General features: G+C 46.4%; 1 protein-coding gene across 1 annotated transcript; it reads left to right on the forward strand.

Moving 5' to 3' along the window:
• On the forward strand, positions 1-26,054 carry PPT1 (palmitoyl-protein thioesterase 1). Its single transcript, XM_032432099.1, has 9 exons — positions 1-158; positions 3,866-3,975; positions 4,198-4,325; positions 4,880-4,950; positions 6,902-7,004; positions 20,911-21,001; positions 21,830-21,928; positions 23,176-23,247; positions 24,504-26,054. Exons 1-9 carry the CDS (start codon positions 35-37, stop codon positions 24,624-24,626), a joined length of 921 nt encoding a protein of 306 aa, XP_032287990.1. The 5' UTR covers positions 1-34; the 3' UTR covers positions 24,627-26,054.
• Positions 26,055-26,183: the final 129 nt, after the last annotated feature.

Genomic DNA, 26,183 nt, shown 5'->3' on the forward strand with positions numbered 1-26,183 from the left:
GGCCGGGGGAGCGCGGTCACATGATTGGGTCAAGATGGCGTCGCCCGGCTGCTTGTGGCTCTTGGCCGCCGCTCTCCTGCAGGGGTCCTGCGCTGCACGGGCGCTGGGGCATCTCGACCCGGCCGCGCCGCTGCCGCTGGTCATCTGGCATGGGATGGGTGAGTGAGGGAGAAGAGAGTCAGGAGGGTTTGGCGACTCCTTCCCTTTCCCAGCCTGGGCTCGCGTCTGCAAAATGCGAGCGTGTAGGGCGAGGACCGAGGTCGCACAGCGCTCGGCTGGCCCGACGTCTTAGGATTTGGGGGGCTGCTCTTGCGTTGGAAAGGGAGAAGGGGAAGGGACTGTCTTCTGGGGAGTGCTCACAGAGAGCCGTGCATTGCGTTAGGGTATTTCGGGCTGTTCTTGTTTAACCCTCACGGCAGTGGTGTCAGGGGGCGGCGTCTGGCACTTGGTCGGCAGTCCTGGCTGTGGCTGCATGACCCGGGCATCCAGCCTTTTATTCATTGACACATTGAATAGAGATTTGTTAGGCACCTGTAGTTCATTTTTGCATTTAACACGTAGTTATTGAGCACCTACTAGATGCTGAAGATAGTGAACAGACCAAATTCTTTGTGCTCTCTCAGAACTTACTTTCCAGGGGGAGAGGCAGACTATAAAGAAATAAGTAAAACATCTAATCGGTTTTCAGTAAAATGGTGATAAGTTCAATGGAAAAGAATAAAGCAGGGAGGGGGATAGAAATGGGAGGTGGGGCTTGCAATTTTATAAGCAAGGTCAGGAAAGTAGTCACTGAGAAAGTGACATCTGTGCAAAGCCCTGAAGTGGATGAGGGAAGATGCCATGTGGATAGGTGGTAGAAGGAACAGTAAATGCAAAGGCCCTGAGGCAGAAGTATGTCTGTTATGTTGAAGGAACAACATTCAGGTCAGTGGGGATGGAACTGAGTGAGCAAGGAGAAGAAAATGGGGGTTTAGGTTGGGGGGATGCCAGTGTTGGGCCAACTAAGGGAGTTGGCTAGAATTCGAGATGGGTAGTCCTTGGGGGGTTTTGAGCACATGAGTGACATGATATGACTTACATTTTATTTTATTTTATTTTTTTAAGATTTTATTTATTTATTAATGAGAGACAGAGCGAGAGAGAGAGGCAGAGGGAGAAGCAGGTTCCCAAGGAGCAGGGAGCCCGATGCGGGACTCGATCACAGGACCCTGAGATCATGACCTGAGCCGAAGGCAGATGGCTTAACCATCTGAGCCACCCAGGTGCCCATGACTTACAGTTTAAAAGGACCACTCTGATTGCTATATATTATATCTCAAGGTCGTGAGTTCAAGTCCCATGTTGGGCTCCACACTGGGCGGGGAGCCTACTTAAATTCAAAAAGAAGAGATTGTAGGGAGGTTTCAGACATTTGCAGGGAGACAAGTTAGGAAGCTATTGCAACCATTTCAACAAGAGATGGTGGTGGCATGAAACAGTATAGTAATGGGAGATGCTGAGAAGTGGTCAAAGTTTGGATATCTTCTGAAGGCAGAGCCAATGGGATCTGTTAACAGATTAGATTCAGGATGAGAGAAAGAAAAAAGTCAAGGACAATTCCATGGGTTTGGGGCTGGGCAAGTAGAAGGAAGAAGTTGTCATTCTACCAAAATGGGGAAGCCTGTAGGGCCAGCAAATTTGGGGTGGGTAGAAGATCAAGAATCTGCTTTGGGACTTACTAGACATGAGATGCACGTTAGACATCCAGGAGGTGTTGTAGAGGCATTTGGAGTTCAGAAGGTAGGACAGAGATACGAGTTGGAGATTTAAGTTGGGAGTTTTCAGCATATGGCTGGCATTTAAAGCCATGAAACTGGGCAGGATCATAGGCATGAGTGTCCACAGGAGGGAAGAGGTCTCAAGATTGAGCCCTGAGGCACTGCCAACATTTGGAGGTTGAGGAGATGAGGTGGAAGGGAGCTGAGGAGACAGTGATGGTGGAGGAACGTCAGGAGAGTGCAATGTCCAGGAAGTCCAATAAAAATGTTTCAGGAGGAAGGGAGCAATCAGCTGTATGGAATTTTATGGGCAGGGCAACTGAGAATGGGTTATTGGATTTAGCAATTTGAAGATCACTAATGACCTTAACCAAGGCAGTTTGGATAACATGATGAGGATGACAGCCTTATTGGATTGAGTTAAAACTGTTCAGAGGAATTAGAGTCAGCAAATATAGACAGTTTTTTCAGCACTGTGTGCTGGGCTCTGGGGCTATCGCAGTAGAGTTAAAAGAAATTATGAGAGAAAAAGAAGGTGCTCTAAGCCTTAGCTTTTCCCTTTAAAATGAATTCTTGAGCTTCTCAAGTTAGAAATATGATGATTCAGCTCAAAATGGGAAATGACCTCAGCCTGTTACTCTGATTGAGTGGCTGGTCACTTCGCTTCCGGTTTTTAGTTTTGGTTCCTAGAAACAGGACTGGGAGTAGAGAGGGACGGGGAGGCCCCCACAGTGCAAAATTTAAGAAGGCACTCACTCTCTAGTTTGTAGAAGTTTAGGGTCAGCACTTGCACAAACCTGTGAGTGAGTACCTCCTCAAATTTGGTGTCCTAGGCGCTTCACTTGCCTTTCCCTGTCCTAGCCCTCGAGTCTGACTCCTGAGTGCTTTTGAGTCGATTAACCCCAAATGTTCCAGATGATAAGGGAGCATAATATGTACCTCTGCTTATTTTTCGGTTGTGAATTCGGTGTCCTAATTATATTGTATGGGCTTTTGAAGTTCGTTATTACTTGATAAACATGTGCCAAGCAAAAAATGTTCTTTCTTTTTAATTGGGGTGAAACAAATATAACCTGTGATTAACCATATTAAAATATACAATTCAGTGGCATTTAGTGGATTCACAGTGTTGTACAACCACTGCTTCTCTCTAATTTCAAAGCTTTTTCATTGCCCCAGAAAACTCCAGTACCCCTTAAGTAATCACACTGTTCCCCATTCCCAACACCCCCTGGAAATGTCCAATCTGCTTTCTGTCTCTATAGATTTGCCTATTCTGGATATATGTGTATATATATATAGGTAATCACACATTGTGTGACCTTTTGTGTTTAGCTTATTTCACGTACAATAATGTTTTTTAGGTTCATCCACATTGTAGCCTGTCAGTACTTCATTCTTTTTTATGGCTGAATAATATTCCACGGTGTGTGTATACTGCAGATGGTTTACCCACTCATCCATTGATGAACATTTGGGTCATTTCCACCCGTTAACTGTTACAAATAATGCTATGAACATTGATGTACAGGTTTCTGTGTGGGCATGTTTTAATTTCTGTTGGGTAGAAATCTAGAAGTGAAATTGCTGTGTCATGTGGTAACTGTTAGGTTTAACTTTTTGAGGAACCACAAACTTTTTACAGTGGCTGCATCATATTACACTCCCACCAGCTATGTACAATGTTCCTATTTCTCCACATCCTTGCTAACACTTGCTACTTTCCATCTTTTAATTAATTTTTTTTTTATTAAAGCCGTCCTAGTAAGTATGAAGTGGTATCTCATTATAGTTTTGATACGCATTTCCTTAATGGCCAGTGATGAGCATGTTTCCATGTGCTTGTTGGCCATTTGTATATCTTCTTTGGAGATAGGTCTGTTCAAGTCCTTTTTCCATTTTTTAATTAGATTAACTTCTTGTTGAGTTGTAAGGGTTCTTTGTATATCCTGAGTATTAAACCCTTATCAGGTATATGTTTTGCAAATATTTTCTCCTATTCTGTATGTTTCACATTCTTAATAATGCCCTTTTGAAGTATAGAACTTTTTAAAAAAAAAGTGTAATGTTTTGGCTCACGAGTATCTACCATTGTCTTTGTTGTTTAGGAGACAGCTGTTGTAATCCCTTAAGCATGGGTGCTATTAAAAAAATGGTTGAGAAGAAAATACCAGGAATTTATGTCTTATCCTTAGAGATTGGGAAGACCCTGATGGAGGTAAGGCCCTTCACAGCTCTGTTCCTTTGAAGGTTTGCTGACTGATTTCATAGAATGTACTATTAAAATGCTTTGCCTTGCATTTTTAGTAGCGGGTCATACAATGATACTTTAACTCTCGAGTGGCTTATGTGAGAATTCCAACCTGAATAAGTTTGGCCTCTTAGGGAAGATGCCATTGGTGGTTTTCATCCCGACCTTTCTCTGTGGCTTCTCTTACAGGATGTGGAGAACAGCTTCTTCTTGAATGTCAATTCCCAAGTAACAACAGTGTGTCAGATTCTTGCTAAGGATCCTAAATTGCAGCAAGGCTACAATGCTATGGGATTCTCCCAGGGAGGCCAATTTCTGTAAGTCCCTTTCTGTTGGATTGTACCATTTACATGGAATTGATTTTTTTCTTATATTCAGGTAGATCCACTCCTCTAATTCTTTTGAGCATTTTGTCTATTCTTGGAAGGAAAACTATTCTAAAATGTCTCCATGTAAAAAGCTTTATGGAACTTAATTTATTTTCTTTCCTTTTTTTTTTTTTAAAGATTTTATTTATTTATTTGACAGAGAGAGGCACAGCGAGAGAGGGAACACAAGCAGGGGGAGTGGGAGAGGGAGAAGCAGGCTTCCCGCTGAGCAGGGAGCCCGATGTGGGGCTCGATCCCAGGACCCTGGGATCAGGAACTGAGCCGAAGGCAGACACTTAACGACTGAGCCACTCAGGCGCCCCGGAACTTAATTTATTTTTTATGAAAAAATAAAGATTTGCGTTTGGCCCTATCGGGGGAAATCCTGACACTCCGTGGCTTTGGGGATTCACAGAGGATGAAGTAGCTTAATCTGCGAAGTTGGTTGTTGATGATACATTTTTGTCTGACAGCTGGAGCTGATAATCATTTTTTTTCCCCAGGAGGGCAGTGGCTCAGAGATGCCCATCACCTCCCATGATCAATCTGATCTCGGTTGGGGGACAACATCAAGGTAACTTTGGCCTCTTTGCCTCCTTTTTTCTCCGTCTAATCCATGTGACCACTTGATTTTAAAACATTCCAGCAGCTCTATTTGTACAAGAAGGCAGCCATCCTTGGAAAATCCCATCTTTCCGGCTCATAACAAACTAGCCAGAATTGAAGAAATAGGAAGAGACTTTGGATTCTAGAAGCCAAGATCACAGGTGAACCAGTGGACTGCCTGCTGCTTCTCTCCGGTTTAATTGACATGATTTCCTGTAGGTGCGGTGGTTGCGGCTACATGGCAGGTGCTGGTTGAGGAGTCAGGAAGGGCCAACAGGCTTTCCCTTCTTTTTTTAAAGATTTTATTTATTTGAGAGAGAGAGCGTGTGCGGGCGTGTGCCGGAGCTGGGGGAGGGGCAGAAGGAGAGGAGAAGCAGACTCCCCGCTGAGCAGGGACACCCCCCCCCAATGTGGGGCTCGATCCCAGGACCCTGGGATCATGACCTGATCTGAAGGCAGACGCTTCACCGACTGAGCCACCCAGGTGCCCTGCATTCCCTGTTTTCTGACTTTGGTGATGTCTTATTGAATTTAGACTCAGGCAAACAGTAGCATCTAAGCTTTTTTGTCTGTAAACTTAACAGTAGAAATTAAATCCTTTGAAAAACAACAGGCTTTCTGTTTAGGCAGAATTATATACTTTTGGGGAAGGATGCGTCTTTGGGATAGAACTTTTATCTCTGTTCTCATGGATACAGCTATCAGGTGGCATAGTGTAAGAGCAGAAGGATTCTCCTTATAATCAGGAAATTGGATTCACCCAATTAACTTGCCGATGGGCAAATAATTTGGTACTTTAAATCCCTTTCACAGATGAGGGAAACTGAAAGAAGGCCTTTCCCATTTTGTGGGAATTTTTCAGAGGATGAAGTGAGATAATAAGTAGAAAAATACTTTTTTTTTTGTTTAAGATGTTATTTATTTATTTGAGGGAGAGCACAAGTGGGTGGAGGGGCAGAGGGAGAGGGAGAAACAGACTCCCTTCTGAGCAGGGAGCCCGACACAGGGCTCGATCCCAGGACCTTGGAATCATGACCTGAGCCGAAGGCAGACGCTTAACTGACTGAGCCACTCAGGTGCCCCCCAAAATACTTTTTATTTATTTATTTATTTTTTTAAAAGATTTTTTATTTATTTGACAGAGAGAGACCCAGCCAGAGAGGGAATACAAGCAGGCTGTGTGGGAGAGGGAGAAGCAGCCTTCCCATGGAGCAGCAAGCCTGACACAGGGCTCCATCCTAGGACCCTGGGATCATGACCTGAGCCAAAGGCAGATACCCAACGACTGAGCCACCCAGGCGCTCCCAAAAAATACTTTTTAAAAACACAAGTAATATTCAAATGCAAATTGGTAAAAACAACTTTATCATTCACTCATTCAGTCAACAAATATTTATTGAAAATCTATGAATAAAACAGACAAGGTCCCTGTCTTCAGGAAACTTCCGTTCTGGGGGGTGAGGGCTAAGAAATAGACAATGAAGCAAGTAAATAAATAAATACAGATAATGGGAACTATGATCAAGAAAAAGCAGGCACCTGGGTGGCTCAATTGGTTAAGCGACTGCCTTCGGCTCAGGTCATGATCCTGGAGTCCCTGGATCGAGTCCCGCATCGGGCTCCCTGCTCGGCAGGGAGTCTGCTTCTCCCTCTGACCCTCCCCTCTCTCATGTGCTCTCTCTCATTCTCTCTCTGTCAAATAAATAAATAAAATCTTTAAAAAAAAAAGAAAAAAAAGAAAAAGGAGCACCAGGGGGAAGCTGGCTATGGTATGAATTCTCAATATGTTATTTTCTTGAGGAATAAATGAATGAGATCAGAGGCTAGCTCTGGTTTGTTGTGTTCTTCACCATGCCTTGCACATAGTAGGTATTCAGTACACCGCTATTGAAGGAACGGATCTTTGCCTTCTGCTGTAGGTGTTTATGGACTCCCTCGGTGCCCAGGGGAGAGCTCTCACATCTGTGACCTGATCAGGAAAACACTGAATGCTGGGGCTTACAACAAAGCTATTCAAGAACGGTACGTATGGTTGGCTGAAAAGGATGTAGAACTGTCACTGCATGAAAATATCATGCTGACTTTCATGCCAGCAGAGATTTCAGGAGTAGTGGCCGGTGATATGCACACGAGAGGCTTTTCATAAATATCTCTGTGCTGTCTACTCAGTTATATTATAAGCCTAAAACTGCTCTAATATTAATTTTAAAAAAGGAAGGGAGGCTTTTTTTTTTTAAAGATTTTATTTATTTATTCCAGAGAGAAAGAGTGTGTAAGAGAGAGCATGAGCCCGGGGAGGGGCAGAGGGAGAGGGAGATCCAGACTGTCTGCTGAGCAGGGAGCCTGACGTGGGGCTGGGATCATGACCTGAGCCAAAGGTAGACACTTAGCCTCCTGAGCCACCCAGGTGCCCCTGGGGAGGGGTTTTATTTTGAGGGTATTTTTTTTTAATATAGAAAAAATATAATTACAACACAATAAATTTCCATTTTTAAAAAACAAACAAAAGAGCCTTTAGAAAGTACCAAGCCCAGGGACGCCTGGGTGGCTCAGTCGGTTAAGCGTCTGCCTTCAGCTCCGGTTGTGATCCCAGGGTCCTGGGACCGAGTCCCACATCGGACTCCCTGCTCAGCGGGGAGCCTGCTTCTCCCTCTGCCTGCTGTTCCCCCTGTTCATGCTCTCCCTCCCTCTCTCTCTGACAAATAAATAATAAATAAATAAACATTAAAAAAAAAAAAAAGTACCAAGCCCAATATCCAAAATCTATAAGGAATTTACCAAACTCAACACCCAAAGAACAAATAATCCAGTCAAGAAATGGGCAGAAGACATGAACAGACATTTCTGCAAAGACATCCAAATGGCCAACAGACACATGAAAAAGTCCTCAACATCACTTGTCATCAGGGAAATCCAAATCAAAACCACAATGAGATACCACCTCAAACCAGTCAGAATGGCTAAAATTAACAAGTCAGGGAAGGACAGATGTTGGCGAGGATGCGGAGAAAGGGGAACCCTCCTACACTGTTGGTGGGAATGCAAGCTGGTGCAGCCACTCTGGAAAACAGTATGGAGGTTCCTCAAAAAGTTGAAAATAGAGCTACCATACGATCCAGCAATTGCACTGCTGGGTATTTACCCCAAAGATATAAATGTAGTGATCCAAAGGGGCACGTGCACCCCAATGTTTATAGCAGCAATGTCCACAATAGCCAAACTATGGAAAGAGCCCAGATGTCCATCGACAGATGAATGGCTAAAGAAGATGTGGTATGTTTGTGGTATGTGTACACACACACACATACACACACACACACACACACACAGGAATATTACGCACCCATTAAAAAAATCTTGCCATTTGCAATGACATGGATGGAACTAAAGGGTATTATGCTAAGTGAAATAAGTCAATCAGAGAAAGACAATTACATGATCTCACTGATCTGTGGAATTTAAGAAGGCAGAGGATTGTAGAAGAGAGGAAAAAATGAAATAAGACAAAAACAGGGAGACAAACCATAAGAGACTCTTAATCTTAGGAAACAGACTGAGGGTTGCTGGAGGGTAGGGGGTCGGGATGGGGTAAGTGGGTGGTGGACATTGGGGAGGGTATGTGTTGTAATGAGCACTGGGTATTATATAAGACTGATGAATCATAGACCTGTACCCCTGAAACAAATAATACATTATATGTTAATTTTTTTTTTTTTTTAAAGAAAGTACCAAGAATTACTGTACATATTTGGGGGACAGATTCTTTGGGTTGTCAGCAGCAAAGGGTTAGCCTTCTATGTCAGTGTCCCCACTATTCAGATGTGTTTGGGTGTTTAAAACTACACAGAATCACAGGGCTCTTGGGTGGCTCAGTCGGTTAAAACATCCGACTTCTGATTTTGACTTGGGTCATGATCTCAGGGTCATGAGATTGAGCCCTGCATTGGGCTCTGCGCAGGGCATGGAGCCTGCTTAAGATTCTCTCTCTCTCCCTCTCCCTCTGCCCCTCCCCACCTTCCTCTAAAAACAGACACACACACACATACACAAAAAATAGTATCACTTTTGGAGCCTGTTCTTTTCAGTTGTTTCCAATCTTAAATTATGCATCAGAACCTTTGGGACGTTCATTTAAAATGGATCCTAGGACTCCATCCCTGGGATCAGGGATTTAATTTGGATTCAGTAGGTCTGGAGTATTCTAGATAGTAACTGAGATTTGGGATCGACTAGTCTGGCTGTAGCAGCTCTCCTACAGGTTTTCCAAGTGTATCATTCTTGTCTAATAACAGCTCTTCAATCTAACACTTCCTTTAAACCGTTTTCCAAGGTTCAGCCCTGCCCCGGATTTGCATGTGGAAACAACCTGCAGCTCGCTCTTCCTTTCTTACCCACTGGCCGCATGCCCAGCCACAGAGCTGTGTTAGGTCCGTAGTGCCACCTGATGGTCCGTGAAGGAAACTAAGATACCCTTTTTTTTTTTTTTAAGATTTTATTTATTTATTTGAGATTGAGAGAGAGCACAGAGGGAGTGAGAGAAGCAGGCTCCCCGCAGAGCAGGGAGGCCGAAGCAGGACTCGATCCCAGAACCCTAAGATCATGACCTGAGCCGAAGGCAGACACTTAACCGACTGAGCCACCCACGTGCCCTCATTGTTTTTTATTCTTTACTCATTATTCTTCTAACTCTTGCCCAGATGCCTCAGAAAAAATTCATCCTTTTCTTTCTTTGTGTTTCTTTTGTGAACCAAACACAATGCCTGGCAATCAGAATTATTAGTGACTAGAAATGAGCAGTCATGGGGAGGAGACAGTAACACCTAAGTACTGATTAAAAGGGGTAGATTGATGTGTTTGTCTTCACTTCCTCCTTAAACTGTAATAATAACCCGGTAGCCAAAGAATAAAAAGTGATAAACCCACAAGGGCCAAGAGAACAGGAAAGGAGAGGGGAGTCAATAAAAGACATCAACATGTCTTTGAAAGACAGAAAGCAGATGAATGAGTGGTAACTGTTTCAGCAGAGCCGAAAAAGCTGAAACCTTTATGTTTCTGAAGGATGCACTGACAGGAAGGGAGCAGATTCACTTTTTATAGCTCCAGAGAGGGTCAGGAATTAGATGCATAAGATCCTTTGGAAGGTAGAGATCAGTGCATGGAGCTAAAAATGGGACTTTTTGTCGAAAAAAATCATTTCTATATAAGGAATGATCAAACTGCCAGTTCCCCTAAGTGCACATGTAAGTTACTGCTCCTCCCCCACTATGACAAGAGAAGCAAAATTTATTCTCTGGAGCAATTTAAGTAGAGAAGTACAAGACTAAGGTAATAAGCACAGGATGGTGGTGAGATACCACACTGAAAACCCATACCCTCCCCCTCTCCTTTCCTCCCACTCAGCTCCCAGAATGATAGCCACTAGGCTTATTATCTGCTAGGCTGATGTTTGGCAGACCTGTCTCTGGAAAACCTGACTGGCCCTAGAGAAAAGATCTACATGTTGAGGTTTTGGAGTCCTTCAAGAAATCAGGATTGTTCTTGACTCCCGTGAGGTGAAGCCACCAGGAGGTAAGCTCTGTTGCACGAGGAGCCTCCAGTTAGCTTTGTAGTGCCTCGTTTCAGTATGAACCATGAGCTGGGAACTCCCAGCCAGACATCTGAGGAAAGCCTCTAACATGAAAGATAGACTGAAACCAACAAAAAGTAAAAAGCAACTTGGAAGGAAAATACGACAACTCAAGGAGCCAAAGAAAACCTTAAAAAAGAAAAAAAAAAAAAGCCTAGAATTATTATCTTCAGAGATGAGCAATTACATCTGTGGCACCGGAAAAGAATGTGAATAAAACCAACAATCGGAGAGTAAGAGCTCCTGGCAATTAAAAATAAGACAACCAAGATAAATGTGAGAGTGATATGGGAATATAAACTTGAGGAAATCTCCTAGAAATGAGAACAAAAACCTCAAAGAGGTTTAAAAAAAAAAAAGTAGAGAACTGATAAACTTAAAGGAGCCATTTAGGAAGTCCAGGATCTGCCTGATAGGAGTTCCAAAAAGATCCCAGAGGAAAAAGGGTGGATGGGAATTATCAAAGAGGTAATACAAGAAAATGTCTCAGAATGACAGGACATGAGTTTCCAGCTTGAAAGGGCTCACTAAGTGGTCAGGGCAAGGAATGAAAAAAGCCTCACACGGAGGTACCCCCCTGTGACCTCTTAGAGCACCAGGAGAAAGAGGGGGCCCCAGGGAGGCCGCCCAGAGTCCGTTCCAATGACCGCGCACTCCCCTCAGCAGCACTGCCTGCTAGAAGTTTTCTGAGGGAAAGTGATTTCCATCCTAGAGTTCAATGCCGAACCTTTAAGGAGCAACCGCTTGTGAAGGGAAAATAAAGGCCTCTTCAGACACACCAAAAAAAAAAAAAAAAGAATGACCCTCTTTCAGGGCAGGTGTTGGCGAGACTCCGTTCCACACCGTGTGCTGCGTGGCGTGGTGTGTCTTTGAGCCTCCTCTTCATCCCCAGCATGAGGTTCACTGTAGTACTTTCCCACACGGAGATTCAGTGCAGGGCCCTCAGCTCGTAGTAAGTAGGCAGATGGGCCCGTTACCGCTAGTGATGCCATGTTTAAAATATTTATTCAACTTGAGCTGCCTGTTTCCTTTATTTATAAGCATTGCTGTGGTTTTGTTTTCTCTTTTCGGTTGCAGTTATAAAGTATTTCATAATTCCATCAAATGTTGCGCTGCAGTTCTCCAGGCCCTGTGGTAGGTCCGGCAGGTACAGTGGGGAATACGACAGTTAGGGTCCCTGCTCCCGTGAAAGAACATACCAGTGGGGAAAGGGGAGCTGCAAGCAAACAGAGGCACTGGGTCACCTCTAATAGTGCTAAGGCTGTGGTGGACGTAAACAGGGTGCAGTGGTGGAGAGGAGTGTGGAGGAGGTACCTACCCTGGACAGAATGGCTTTCGGAGAAGAGGTGTCTAAGCTGGGGTCTGGAGGTTGAGAGGGATGGGAGGAGCTAAGGAAACAGCCCTCGGGCCGAGGGAACAGTAGGCATGAAGGCCCGATCCTAGGACACATTTGGCTTGTTCTAGGCCCCGGTGACAAGTTGAGTGATAGACGGGAGTTGGCAGGGGTGATACTGCAAGGACGGGAAGGTCACATCGGCCATTTGGGTTTCCTTCTAAACATCAAGAGAAACTGTTGGGAGGTTTTAAGCAAGGGAATAATATGGCCTGATCCACGTTTTTGGATGGTCTCCACTGCTTTGTGGACAGTGGATTGGAAAGCGGGTAGAGGAAAAGCAGGGGGCTGTCACAGTGTCTCGGTAAGAGGTGACGGTGATGTGGATACTGGGGTGAGATGGAGAGAAGTGGAATGACCTGAGATAAGTTTCATAATGTCGTAGCTGAACAAGACTGGCGAGCCCGGATTCAGCTCAGCATTATAACACGGTTTCCCTGGGAAATGCTTTCTGAGTTCTCAGTGGCTCAATTACAGATTGATACTTCTCTAATTTTATGGAGTTGGTTTTTCTTTTTAAAAGTTCTTTGTATTTATATGTATATCTCATTTTATTTTTTTTAATAGATTTTATTTATTTTTTGACAGAGACACAGCGAGAGAGGGGACACAAGCAGGGGGAGTGGGAGAGGGAGAAGCAGGCTTCCCGTGGAGCAGGGAGCCCGATGTGGGGCTCGATCCCAGAACCCTGAGATCATGACCTGAGCTGAACGCAGACGCTTAACGACTGAGCCACCCAGGCGCCCCTGTAGATCTCATTTTAGCAGATGGCCAGTATGAGATTTAAAGAGGTGGGTATGGGGCGCCTGGGTGGCTCAGTGGGTTAAGCATGTGCCTTCGGCTCAGGTCATGATCCCAGGGTCCTGGGATGGAGCCCCACGTTGGGCTCTCTGCTCAGCGGGGAGCCTGCTTCTCCCTCTCCCTCTGCTGCTCCCCTGCTTGTGCGCTCCTTCTCTCAAATAAATAAAATCTTAAAAGAAAAAAAAAAGGCAAGTAGCCCCGGTAGAGGCGAGAAGGCGGTGGGGAGGGGTGGGAGGGACAGAAGGAGAGCACGTTCTTCTGGCAGTATGGTCCTAGGCTGCCCTTTGTATCAGGGAGGATTCCGGTTGTAGGAAAATAACCACATCCAACCAAAGTAAATTTTTAAAGAAGTTCATAGTCTTCTGGTACCCAGGGTCTCAGAGGGACTAGAATCCAGAAATGGGAGCCACCAAGAGCTGGGTCTGTCTCTCCCACTGGCGTTGCTGCTGCCTCTGTGTGCTCACCAGCCTCTCTGGCCCCCCACCGGTGAAAGGTGGCCTTGCCCAGCTTCTAAGTTGGTTGGTTGGTTGGTTGGTTTTTAAGATTTATTTATTTATTTTGGAGAGAGCGAGAGAGTGCCTGCAGGAGCAGGGGAGGGGTAGGGGGAGAGAGAGCATCTCAAGCGGCCTCCCTTCTGAGCACAGAGCCCACCTCGGGGCTCAATCCCACGACCCCTGAGATCATGACCTGGGCTGGAACCAAGAGACCATCACTCTACTGACGGAGCCACCCAGGCGCCCCCAGCTTCCAAGTTTTTCATTGTGTCTGCTTAGGATATCATCTCAGGAGGGGCTGGAATCTCTCGGTCCCAGTCCGTCTTCTTGGGGAAGGGACCATGTCCCAGCTCAGGTCAGATCTCCATCACTGGCTGCGGCCAGACAAGTGAGACCACACGGTATCAACCGTACCCGCCCCTGTAACCAGAAGGTGGGCCGGGGAAGGGTGCAGTTCCCAGACGAGGGAGAGTTGATTTTGATTTAGGTGGAGACCCCCAGAAGGTGTCTTCTGCACTGTTCAGATCATTCAACCTTAGCAAAGCGAATTGGATTAGTCCCCTGGGAAGCCAGTGAGGAGGGACTTCTCCAGCACCTGCTCCTGGCTCGGTGGGGGCAGCAGTGAGGAATGGTGAGCGTGACAGCCCTCTCTCACCTCGTGGATGTGAAATCCGCCCTCTAGTTCTCCTTTGAGATACCGGTAGCCCTTCCTGGGTTTCTTCTTGCTCCGGTTTCCTCCTTGCTGTCCTCCTCACGGCGCCCCTCCCTGCCACAGTGAGTACAGCAGTGCCGGCCTGGCCTTGGCCTCTCCTCTTCCCTGTGCCCGCCCTGCTCTCCCACGTGGCCCTGTCCTTGGTCCGTGGCCCTCAGCCCTGCGTGCCCAGGGTTTGCCGGGGCCTGTGCCCCCAATGGCTCTCACAGCGTGCTTATCCCCAGCTGTCCCGCTTTCCCCACACTTTCGCCCTCAACTCGCCGCTCCCCGTTCTGGAAATATTGAGGCATCCACTTCGGCACTTCTCAGCTGTTCAGAAAAGTAGAGAGAGTAATGTCATCTAAGATCTAAAATTAATATTTTGTCATATTTGCCTCAGATATTTTAAGAACTGAAACATTTCAGATAACACTGAATTCTTTTACACATCTCTGCCAGGTTCCATTCCCTGCCCGCCCTCCGTAGTGACAACCACTGTTGAGAAATGAGAGTAATAGATCCTTTCTGTCCATTAAAAAAAATCGTATATTTATATACATATATATTCTCCATCAATATGTAGCCTTATTTTGTATATCTAAAATGTTATGTAATGGATATCTTGTGCACTTCATTCTGCAAATGAGTTTTTCACTCAGTATTATGTTTAATAACGTGGTTACATATATATATCTAGTTCATTCCTCTTTTTTTTTTTTAAGATTTTACTTACTTAATTGAAAGAGAGAGACAGCAAGAGAGGGAACACAAGCAGAGGGAGTGGGAGAGGGAGAAGCAGGCTTCCTGTGGAGCAGGGAGCCCGATGCGGGGCTCGATCCCAAGACCCTGGGACCATGACCTGAGCCGAAGGCAGTTGCTCAACCAACTGAGCCACCCAGGCACCCTTAGTTCATTCCTCTTTTTTTTTTTTTTTTTAAGATTTTATTTATTTATTTGACAGAGAGAGACAGTGAGAGAGGGAATACAAGCAGGGGGAGTGGGAGAGGGAGAAGCAGGCTTCCCGCTGAGCAGGGAGCCTGATGCGGGGCTCGATCCCAGGACCTTGGGATCATGACCTGAGCTGAAGGCAGACGCTTAACGACTGAGCCACCCAGGCGCCCTAGTTCATTCCTCTTAACTGCTACCTGGCATTCTGTATTCTCTGACTACGCCACCGTGTATTGATTTCCAATAGCAAACATTTCGGCATTTCTAGTTTCTCTAGCAAACAACCTTGAGGGAACATCCTTGTGTTGAAAAGCCCAGCCTGTGTTGCTGCATGTCTCCTTTACTTTTACGATACTGCTGTGTTCACACACGACACTTCACTTCCAGTCACCAAATGTGTGGAGGTTTCCCCCACACCAGGGAGTTCTCTGTGACACCAGCTGGTGTCCTACAATTTAACTCAGTTCTGACACTGCCTACCTGGAGATAGCATCAGATCCCACAGATTAAGAGCTCAGTCCCACGAGCCTGCCCCCAGCCACACACACACATGCCCATCACCAGTAGTAGGTCCCCAGGTTACCCACAACTTCTGTCCGATGTGGCTACAGGGTGGAGGTTCCCATGACCCTCTCCTCAGGCATGATTAATTTGTTAGAGTGGCTCACAGAACTCAAGGAAACATGTTTACCAGTTTATTAAGGGGTGTGATAAAGGACACAGATGAGGGGCGCCTGGGTGGCTCAGTTGGTTATCTGCCTTTGGCTCGGGTCATGATCTCAGGATCCTGGGATGGAGCCCCGCATCGGGCTCCCTGCTCAGCGGGGAGTCTCCTTCTCCTCCCTCTGTTCCTCCCCCCCCACTCGTGCTCTCTCTCTCAAATAAATAAAATCTTAAAAAAAAAAAAAGGACACAGATGAACAGCCAGATGAACAAGATACATTGGCAAGGTCTGGGAGGGTCCTGAGCACAGGAGCTGGGGTGCACACCCTTCTGGTGTGGGTGTGTCTGCCAACCTGGAAGCTCTCTGAACCCCTACTATTAGAATTTTATGGAGGCTTCTTCACATAAGCACGATCAGTTACTAACTCCATTTCCAGCCCCCCTCCCCTCTCTGGAGAATGGGGAGCAGGGCAGAAAATTCCAAGCTTCGGATGGAGGCTTGGTCTTTCTGGTGACCAGCCCCATCCAGGAGCCATCCGGGAGCCCACCCAGAGCCACCTCACTAGAACAAAAGATGCTCCTAGTGTTCTTACCACTTAGGAAATTACAAGGGTTTTAGGAGCTCTGTGCCAGGAACTGGGGTTGGGGACCAGTATATGTATTTTCTATTACCTAGCAATCCCCGAACAAGAATTTATGTACTAGTGGAATTCACATGTGGACTCTCAGTTATTGGGTAATTTGGGGAATGCTCCTTAACCTCTCTGCCTTAGTTTCATCATCTGTAAAATAGGGCAGAAGTTCTACCTCATGGGTTGTAGAGGTTAAATGAGTTAGTAGATGTAGATAGAGTGCTTAGAACAGTACTTCAGAGACACTCCCTGCGGGTTAGCTAATGTGATTACAATGATGAGCATGTGCATTTTAGACTTGATTTGATATTGCCAAGGTGGCTGTACCAACTTCTGTTCCCACCAACAGAGTGTGAGCGTTCCCGTTTTCTCCAGTCTTAACTGACTTTTGATCCTGTGTCTGTTAACGCGTCTGCCAGGCAGATGTGTGTGGGATGATTTCGCTTTCCAATCTGCGCGTCCTGTTAGGCAGCTTGATCATCTGTTCGTGTTTGTTGGCTACTCGGGTCTCTCTTTTCTGTGAATTGCCTATTCATTGCCTATTCTAGTCTTTGCCTGTTTTTCTGTTGGGCGTTCTTTTTCTTACTGATGTGTAAGTATCACGTACACACACGTGCATCTATATTAGGATTATCAAGCCTTTCTTTGTTAGGTATATTACACTTAACTTCTCCCAGCCTGTGGCTTATATTTTAATTTTATTTATGGGGTCTTCATTTGGTACAGCAGATTGTTTTTAGGCAGATTTTTTTAAGTTATGGTAAAGCATATATATAATATATATAAAACAGAATCTACCATTTCAGTCATTTTTAAGTGTACAGCTCAGGGGCATTAGGTACATTCACAGTGTCCCAACCAGCATCAGGTGTAGCAGCTTCTAATTTGGATTCAGGCCACTTCATCAGTCCTTAGGACTGAAGCACAAAGCTATTCTCCCATCCCATATTTTCTTCTAATTTTTTTTTTTCAGGTTTTGTTTTGATTCTCATGTTTTTCATCTACCTGGGGTTTTTGATGCTTGAGTCTGTTTCTGGGCTGCTATTCTGTTCCATTCATTTATTTGTCTGTCTCTACCCCATGCGGGCTCTGCTTTGGTTACTATAGCAACTTTTACACAGCTCTTCTTCAAGTCTTGGCTGGTCTTGGACTTTTACTGTTTCATCTGGAGTTTAAAATTAGTTTGTAAAATAAAATAAGATTAAAATAAATAAAATAAAATATATAAAATAAAATAATAAAATAATAAAAAATAATAAATAAAATATAAAATATAATAAAATAAAAATATAATAAAATATAAAAATAATAAATAATAAAATAAAATAATAAAATAAAAAATATAAAATAAAATAAAATATAAAATAAGTTTGTCAGATTCTACCAGAAATCATCTTGTGATTTAGGTCAGAATGCCTTAGGGGTTGGCCGTCGCCTCAGCAGGTCCGCATTTCCTTTCCTCCCCGTCAGGCTCTGGTTGGTCTCCCGCTAGGACTTGGAACAGCGTCTCCCCGCGCGGACGGTAGCGGCGGCGGCGGCTGGATTTAGAGCGAGGGGCAGGAGGGACAGAATAGGACGGCGACCGGTCCGACAGCACTCCGTTTTGTGGAATTTGTGCCGGGAGTGGACACCTTAATGAGCTTTACAGTTGATACTTAGTTTTCACGACAACCCTGGCAGGATCGGGCTCCGAGAGGCGAGGCCCCGGGATCCCGGGCCGGGGCTGCGGGCTGCGGGGCTGGTGCTGTCGGCGTCCCGCGGGCAGCAGGCCGGTGGTATGTGTAGTGCTTAAGAGCAGGGCTTTGGGGCCCGGACTGGCTGCTAGGCCGTTCGGGCTCTGTTCCCTCCCGGCAGTGTGACCGTGGGCAAGCCATTCATCACTCTGGGTATGGTTGCCTCATTCGGAAACAGGAGGCTAATAATAGTGCCTTCCCGATGGAATTCTTGTCAGGATTAAATAGGTTAATGTATGTAAAGTGCTTAGAGTAGGCCCAGTAAGTGCTGTACACAGGTTTCTGTTATTCTCTCAAAGCCGCAGTGGCTAGAACAGGCCTCAGGGGTAAAGGGTACGGTTTCTGGGTTGCTGACTGCCTCTTGAATGGGCCGCGTTGGAAAGAGTGTGGACTTGGGCAGATTTAGGCTCCTATCTTACCTTGTCTACGACTGTGTAGTTTTTTTTTTTTAAGATTTTATTTATTTATTTATTTCGAGTGTGTATGCACAAGCAAGCAGGGGGAGGGGCAGAGGAAGAGAGAGAAAATCCCAGGCAGGCTGCCCACTGAGCGTGGAGCCCAATGCAGGGCTCGATCCCACAACCCTGAGGTCACGACCTGAGCTGAAACCAGGAGTTGGTTGCTTAACCAACTGAGCCACTGATGACACGACTGTGTAGTTTTTGTTTTTTTAAAGATTTTATTTATTTATTTGACTGAGAGAGAGAGAGCACACAAGCAGGGGGAGCAGCAGAGGGAGAGACAGACACAGACTCTCTGCCGAGCAGGGAGCCCGATGCGTGGCTCGATCCCAGGACCCTGAGATCATGACCTGAGCTGAAGGCAGACGCTTAACTGACTGAGCCACCCAGGCGCCCGTCGACTGTGTAGTTTTGAGAGCGTTACTTAATGTCTGAAACTGGCCCTTCCCTGGTGACAAGGACAGAATAGTACAGACCCATGTTTCTTCTCTGTCTGCCTCCCCAGCACTTCCAGCTTGTGCTCATCCTCAGGTCCTTCCCCTTAGCCGCCCCGTGTGCACCGGGCTTCTCACAAAACAAAATGCCCTTCATTTCTTCCTGTGGCCCCTTCTTAGCTCTGTTTCCTTTTCACACAGAAAGGTGACCCACGACTACAGCTTTCGTTGGTTCTTTCATTTTCAGCCGTTGGGCTCCCTGCTGTAATTCTGGGTCACCAGAACCTCGTCCGGCAAGATCCAAAGACCTTTGTATTTATTCACTGAACTTTTTTTTTTTTTTAAAGATTTTATTTATTTATTTGAGAGAGAGAATGAGATAGAATGAGAGGGGGGGAGGGTCAGAGGGAGAAGCAGACTCCCTGCTGAGCAGGGAGCCCGATGCGGGACTCGATCCCAGGACTCCAGGATCATGACCTGAGCCGAAGGCAGTTGCTTAACCAACTGAGCCACCCAGGCGCCCTCACTGAACATTTTTTGAAGAAACTTTGATGGCCACCTGTCTGAACATGTGTGCGCCCAGCGCTCACCACTTGTGAGCGTTTGACACTGTTGACCACCCACTCCCGAAGCTTCTTCCCTTGTTCTCCTAACCATCCTGCCTTCCTTTCTGCTCACTCCCTCAGTACCAGCCGACTTCTTTCATAGCTTGTCTGGCACCCCTGCATCGGTCCCTTCCACTCGGCAGAGCCTCCCTGCTGAGCATCTGCGGGGCGTCTGCGGGGCGCCAGAGCGTCGCCGCTCAAGGAGCTTGTAGTCCTTGGGGGGAGAACCAGGGAGCCAGCTCGCCCCCGGTGAGCGACAGCAGGGCTGGAACAAAAGGACAAGACCAGTGCCAATGTCAGTCTTCTTTAAATGGTCAGAGTTCGTCACCTTTTGACACAATCAGTGAAACTGAATACTGAAATCTTTCACATCCATTTATAAACAGATGACAGACCGTCCCTGTGACTGCCGACAGGCTGACTGCGGCCTCTTTTGACCTCAGTCGCACCTGCCCAGGGCGTGAGGAGCGCGGACATCTCTGCCGTAGCTGGTTCCACTGGGCTTCTGTACCATCCTGCCCTGTTGGGTGGAGCTTTCTGGACCACCGCCTCTGGGCACCTCTTCCACTCAGGCTGGGGGCTCCTGTTGTCCAGATGTTTCTTCTTTCCCCTGCCAGCGTGGGATAGAGGGTCCCACCCGTGTTCCGACTCCTCCTTTCCCCAGAGATCCGTGCTCAGCTTTCTCGTAGTGGAAATGCTGCTGTGTGGATGCAGGAGCCCCGTGGAAGCACCTGCCGGGAGGACTCGGGAAGGGCTCCGTGTGGATGGGGAAGGGCCCCGAGGGAAGGCAGGGGAGGAGGGGAGGGAGAGCAGAGAGACTGGAGAGAAAGGAGAAGCATGTGAACACCTGTCTGAAATAATATTGTAAACGCCAAATCCCCACCTTTTGTCCTTAAAAATTGCATGACATACCAGAATCCTGAAAACTAGTGTCATCACTCAACGATAGGAAAAATGTTTTGCGATTGAAGGGGTAGACCTCCGTCCCAGCCTGAAGGTGGCCAGATGGATGGAGAGAGGGATGGCTGGATGCAGAGGCGGTGATATCTGAGCTGAGTCTTGCAGGATGAATAGGAAGCAGCGGAGGGGGAAAGGAGGTGGGGTTGTGGGCGGGGACAGCATGTGCCACCGTGACCCGGAGGCGGAAGTGTGACAAGGCTCAGGGCCATGGGGGAACTGAGACTGATGCGTCCTTTCCCCAAATCTGTGGGACTCTGTGCTGTGCTGCATAGAACTGTCATGCCTCCGGCGTGTCGTTAAGGAACTTTTTCGTAAGTGGAAGTCTTGTCTGCCCTATTTAAGGGCAAGGCCTGGGGCTTGGTGGCCCTGAAGTTTTGTCCTTTTGAAGTCTCCTGGTGCACAGTCCGCTGTGCACAGGGGCGTGCCCCCGGCGTGCTGACTGACACGCAGCTCGGTCACCTTCATTCATTCCTCCTCCTCCCTGCAGCCTGGTGCAAGCAGAATACTGGCACGACCCCATCAAGGAGGACATGTACCGCAACCACAGCATCTTCTTGGCAGATATTAATCAGGAGAGGGTAAGCACCCATCCCAGGCTGCTCTAGCCGTGCATTCATGTTGCTTTCGGGGCGTCACAAACAGATCAGCTCTGACTATTTACCCAGAATGTCCTGGACAGACCCTGGGAAACAGAAGTTCTGTTTTGGGGAGCAGTGCTTATGAGTTTCAATTCCTTTTAGGAAGGCTGAAATTCATTTGGCTTTCTTCCCGTAGGTCCTTTTCCTTTCCTTGTGTTGAAGAAGCAGGGTAAGCTCAGTAGGTTGCTGGCTGGCTTAAGTGGAACGTCATAGCTGCTGTCTTACTGAGGGAAGCCTTCCTAGTGGGTCCCTTGGAGGGTCAGATTTTCTCAGAAGTGAGATTTACTTAGAAGAGACTGCAGAGGGGACCGAGTATGTCCCAGGCACGAACTTGGCTTGTGAGATTCTGGTAAACTCAGTGGCTCAATTTATATTGGGCCTATCTGGAGGTTTTTGTTTTTGTTTTTTAAAACGAAATTTGAGGGGTGCTGGGGAAAGAAACAGAAGAGTATAGCAGAACCGCTCAGAACGTGTGGTTTCTCCTTTATGCTTTGGCTCTCTCTGGGTAGTTGCTTTTAACCTATGTGACGGATGCCTATGGAATGTGGTGACGGACTGTGGTTGGTGGGGGCATTGCCAGTCAGATAGGATGGTAAGAAAAGGCTGTAGAAGGTATATTCTGGGCCGGAAGCGGGAAAAGCAGCCCATTATTATGGGGAGGAAATATGGTGGCCCAGGGTTGGGGAGGCCAGAGCACTGGAAGGCTTTAACATCCCTGCTGGAAACCTGATGATACTGTCCCTGAAATACTACTGGCCTTTCCTCCAGGGTGTCAATGAGTCCTACAAGAAGAACCTGATGGCCTTGAAGAAGTTTGTGATGGTGAAATTTCTCAATGATTCCATTGTGGACCCTGTGGACTCTGAGGTGAGATGCTGCGTCAGCAGGCCATACCACACCAGGAGACCGAAGGAGTAAATGGCATTAAAGTACAGCTGCCTGCTTGGGAGAAACCTTCAGTCCCTTCCACCACCTTTTGTGTAGAGCAGGGCTTCTTCACCCGAGGTTTACAAATGGGACACTGGGGGCCACCCCCCCACCACCCGAAATTGTTTGCAAGATAATGTAGTGGCATTCTCTGAGGAAAGATCTATAACTTTTATCACATTTTCTAAGAGACCTGTGTGACCCAAACCATCAGCCCAAAGTCTATAAATCCCTGAGGTTGGCATTCAAGGTCTGCCTTGACCTATCTTTTCAACCTAATCTTCCTTCATTACCTACTTCATATACTCTAGGATCAAGTCTTGAAATGCCCCAGACTTGGCATGTGTTTTTACTCTTACGTGCCTTTGTTCATGCCTTTCAGTCTCTAGAGTGCCCTTCCCTGGGCTTCTCCACCTGACAAGCTCCAGGTTGTCTGTCAAGGCCAAGCTCAAGTGTCACTTCTTCCATCCAGGATGCCATCCCTATTCCAAGCAGACTTTGCTCCCTCTTTTGCAGAATCATCACATTATGTCAGGCCACCAGGGACTAGCAAATGGCAGCCTGCTGGCCAGATCCAGCCCACTGTCTGCTTTTGCAGGGCCCATGAACCATTTTTTAATGGATAGAAAAAGTCAAAAGCATATCTGATGACAAAAGTTATATAAATGGAAATTTCAGGGTCCATAAGTGAAATTTCATTGGAATAGAGCCATATTCATTTTTACTTTTTCTTAAAGCCATATTCATTTTTTATATAGTTTATGGTTGCTTTTGTTTAGAATGGCAGCATTGGGTAGTTGCACTCATGTGGCCTTTAAAGCCTAAGATATTTTGTATCTGGCCTTTACAGAAAAGTTTGCTGATCCCTGTGCTGTTTGTTGTTTCTGTGTTTAGAGCTGTAGAAAACAGGGACCACAATATATATTTGTCTTCAAATGTCAGACTTAGCACAAAGATTTTCACAGCGTAGGTGCTCAATAATTGTAGGAAACAGGAATTCTGTGCAATTGGAAAGCTCTTTGGAAAGATTAACTCATCCCTCAGGATCTACCGTTAAAAAGAGATGACTCAAGACGTACTCTATTTTTACTCTTTGCTACAGCTTTGTGATACCGTTTGTTGGTAGTCTTAGCTACTAGCCAGTATGTGCTGTGTGTCTGATCTTCGTTCTCCCTCCTCTCCTGCAGTGGTTCGGATTTTATAGAAGTGGCCAAGCCAAGGAAACCATCCCCTTGCAGGAGACCACTCTGTACACACAGGTAACCGGAGAGGAGAGAGTCCTGTCTTTTTCAGCTCCTGGTTCCCGAAGCTGCTAGGTTCTTTGGTGATACAGCCTGTCCTGTACACCCCAGAGCAAGTAGGTGCTCAGAGGCCCCTGACTTGGTCTGATACGGGTGAGGCCTGTCAGGGTGCTGATCGTGACGCCAGCGTATCAGGCGCTGATTACAGAAATGTACATCCTGAAGGATGAAGGACCTGTACCTCATGGTTTTCAAGTACGTACGAAGGTCACCTCATCTCCAGTTTCTGCCTTCTGATAAAAAGGTTTAGAACTGGCTTCCTTTGCTGACGTGCAGACTGCACATCCAAGAAGCCCCTGTGCATCGTGAAAACACAGGAGAGGTGTTAACTTTAAAGCTCGAACAGATGTGAAGTCCTGTTTTTAAATTAGAGCACTGATGAGGGGAGCTCCTCCTGCAGGAGCCTGGAGGAAGCGCTGTAGGCCCTGTTTCTCAAGCAGAGGTTGCACCATTTCACTACCTCTAGTTCTGGGGCCTTCCACACTCTACGGAATGTGTATTGGAGCTGGACCCTCCCAAAAAGGCACGAGTGCTATGTGCACCACTTGCCTTCTACTAGAATTCTTCTGAGTAATTTCGCAGGCCAGTTGTCTCCTCTCTTGGCTTTCCCCCTGCGTTTGGTGGCCCAGGTTGGGTGAGACCGAAGGGAAGGGAAGCTAGGGTCTGTTGAGTTTTGGAAATTACAACGAAGAACTTCCCCCTTGTGGAAGTCAGACTGATGGTGGCTACACAGAAGCCGCACTCTGGCTCCGTCAGCTGCTCATCCTCTCAGCCGTTATTTGTTCTGGGGCACTGTGGGTAATGCCATTCTCAGCTGCAGGATATGAAAAGTGGCTGGGGTGTGTTATCGAAGGGTTAGATGGGTTTTAAGCTAACATTTTTCTGTCTTTGCCTCAGTCTCACCTGACCTTTTGAGGCAGTTTTGTCCGTGGCTTGCGCACCCACACAGGTGGTCCTCCAGAAGCTTTAGGAAACTTTTCAGAAAGCTGAATATAGAACTCTGTAGATGACAGTCTCAATTACATATGTTTTGAATGCTCAGGAAGAAAACTGGGAGATACCCTTTTTGGCATTTTCAACAATACACCTAAATTTTACTACTACTCAGGGAAAAGACTACACTTGGAGCACGTATCTCAAACATTGTATTTCTTTACTTTTTAACTATAAAACTTTTCATAAAGCCTCTTTAATTATGGTCTCTCTCTCTGCAGGACCGCCTGGGGCTAAAGGAAATGGACAGTGCAGGACAGCTAGTGTTCCTGGCTGTGGAGGGGGACCATCTGCAACTGTCTCAAGCGTGGTTTTATGCCCATATCATACCCTTCCTGGAGTGAAACCCTTGTAGGCTGCACCAGAGCCCAGGGAGCCCCTAGCGCTTCTCAGCCAGTAGGAGACCGGTCCCTTCATGCCTAAGCCTGAGCTCACATCCAGCTTGCAACCAGTCCTTCCCTCTAGTTATCACCTAACATGCCCTGCTCAGAAAGATCTAAGATTCGAATCTTATCCTTTGCCTCATCCTATCAGCATATGGTGTTGAATGCAAATTTAATTAGTTAATAACCGTGCATGGAGATTATTTTACAACCCCTCGATGTGGTCAGGCTGTCTCAGGACAGTCTGCTGCAGATCAGTGTCAGAACTGTGCCCAGAAGAGGCTGAAGCTAAAGCAATTAAGAGTCTAAGGGCAGACACCTTCTTCAGGAAAGCCTAGCCGCATTTCAGGCCAAGAGGCAGCCAGCATCCAGGCTTGAGGTGACCATAAATGCTTTCTCAGTTTTGCTGGTGGAGATTCAACCAGTGCTTGTGAAAGTATTGTTTAGATAGTGTCTGCATAATTCCTTGAGGCTACCCTCTTTTCTCAGTATGTTGTCTCCTGTGGTGTCTTAGCACTGACCTGTTCTGCTGGGCCACCATCTTGTCTCAGTAAGCACTCTTTTGTCTCTTTCAGGTAGTGATGAATCAGTTGCTCTGTCACAAAACGGGGGGAAGTAGCACCCAACTGGATTACTTAAGGTGGCAGGGGGTGGGGGATGGAGTACATCTTGCTTAACTGAGGGGAGTGAAGAAAAACGTACAAGCGGACAGAACACTGTATGTCAACTATACTTCAGCTGAACAATGTACAAGCAGAAGTGAGTGAGGACGCGGCTGGTCCCTTCCACTCCATCCTTGACTGACTTGTCCCTTTCTCAGTGTGGCCAGTGGTCTGCATTCTAGAGTCACTCTGCTGCTGGTGTTAGCAGACAACGGGAGGAAGAATGGGAAGAGATGAGGCTTTCTAACTCCCATCTCAAAAAACCATATTTACAGTACACTCTATTTCTGATGTATCTGATGAAAAAAAGGATTATTTGCTCAGAAAGCTTGGGGAATATTGCATACCCCTTTTCTCCTGTTGGAGATCAACTCACATTAGACTACTAAGGACTGAGAATTCCTGTTACAATAAAAAAACTAACCTTTAGCTACTGTTTTCCCACACTATGTGAGCATGGACATCTTAGCCCCCCACTCCTCCACCCTGAGAAAACCTGTCAACACTTTCTGGAAGACAGTTGTGCAGAATGCCAGTGTGAGAGACGACAGCTGTGCAGAGGGAAGCACCTTGTTAGTGCTGCTAACTTTACCCTTTATGATTTTTCTCTCCCCTCTCTCAAGCCTTATTTCTCAACTAGAAGATGAGGATTAAGGGTTAACAAGTGGGGGGAATGTGAAAAAAATTTTATGATATTGTCTAAAATAAAGAATAGTTTCTTATCCTTGGTGTCCTTTTCCTTCTCAGTATTCTTACATACATCTCAGGGCACCTGGCTGGCTCAGTTGGTAGAGCATTTGACTCTTGATCTCGGGATTCTGAGTTTTGAGCCCCACACTGAGGCAGAGTTTACTTC

The sequence above is a fragment of the Phoca vitulina genome, unplaced genomic scaffold, assembly GCF_004348235.1.
Source record: "Phoca vitulina isolate PV1807 unplaced genomic scaffold, GSC_HSeal_1.0 scaffold2, whole genome shotgun sequence".
Lineage (NCBI taxonomy): Eukaryota > Metazoa > Chordata > Mammalia > Carnivora > Phocidae > Phoca > Phoca vitulina.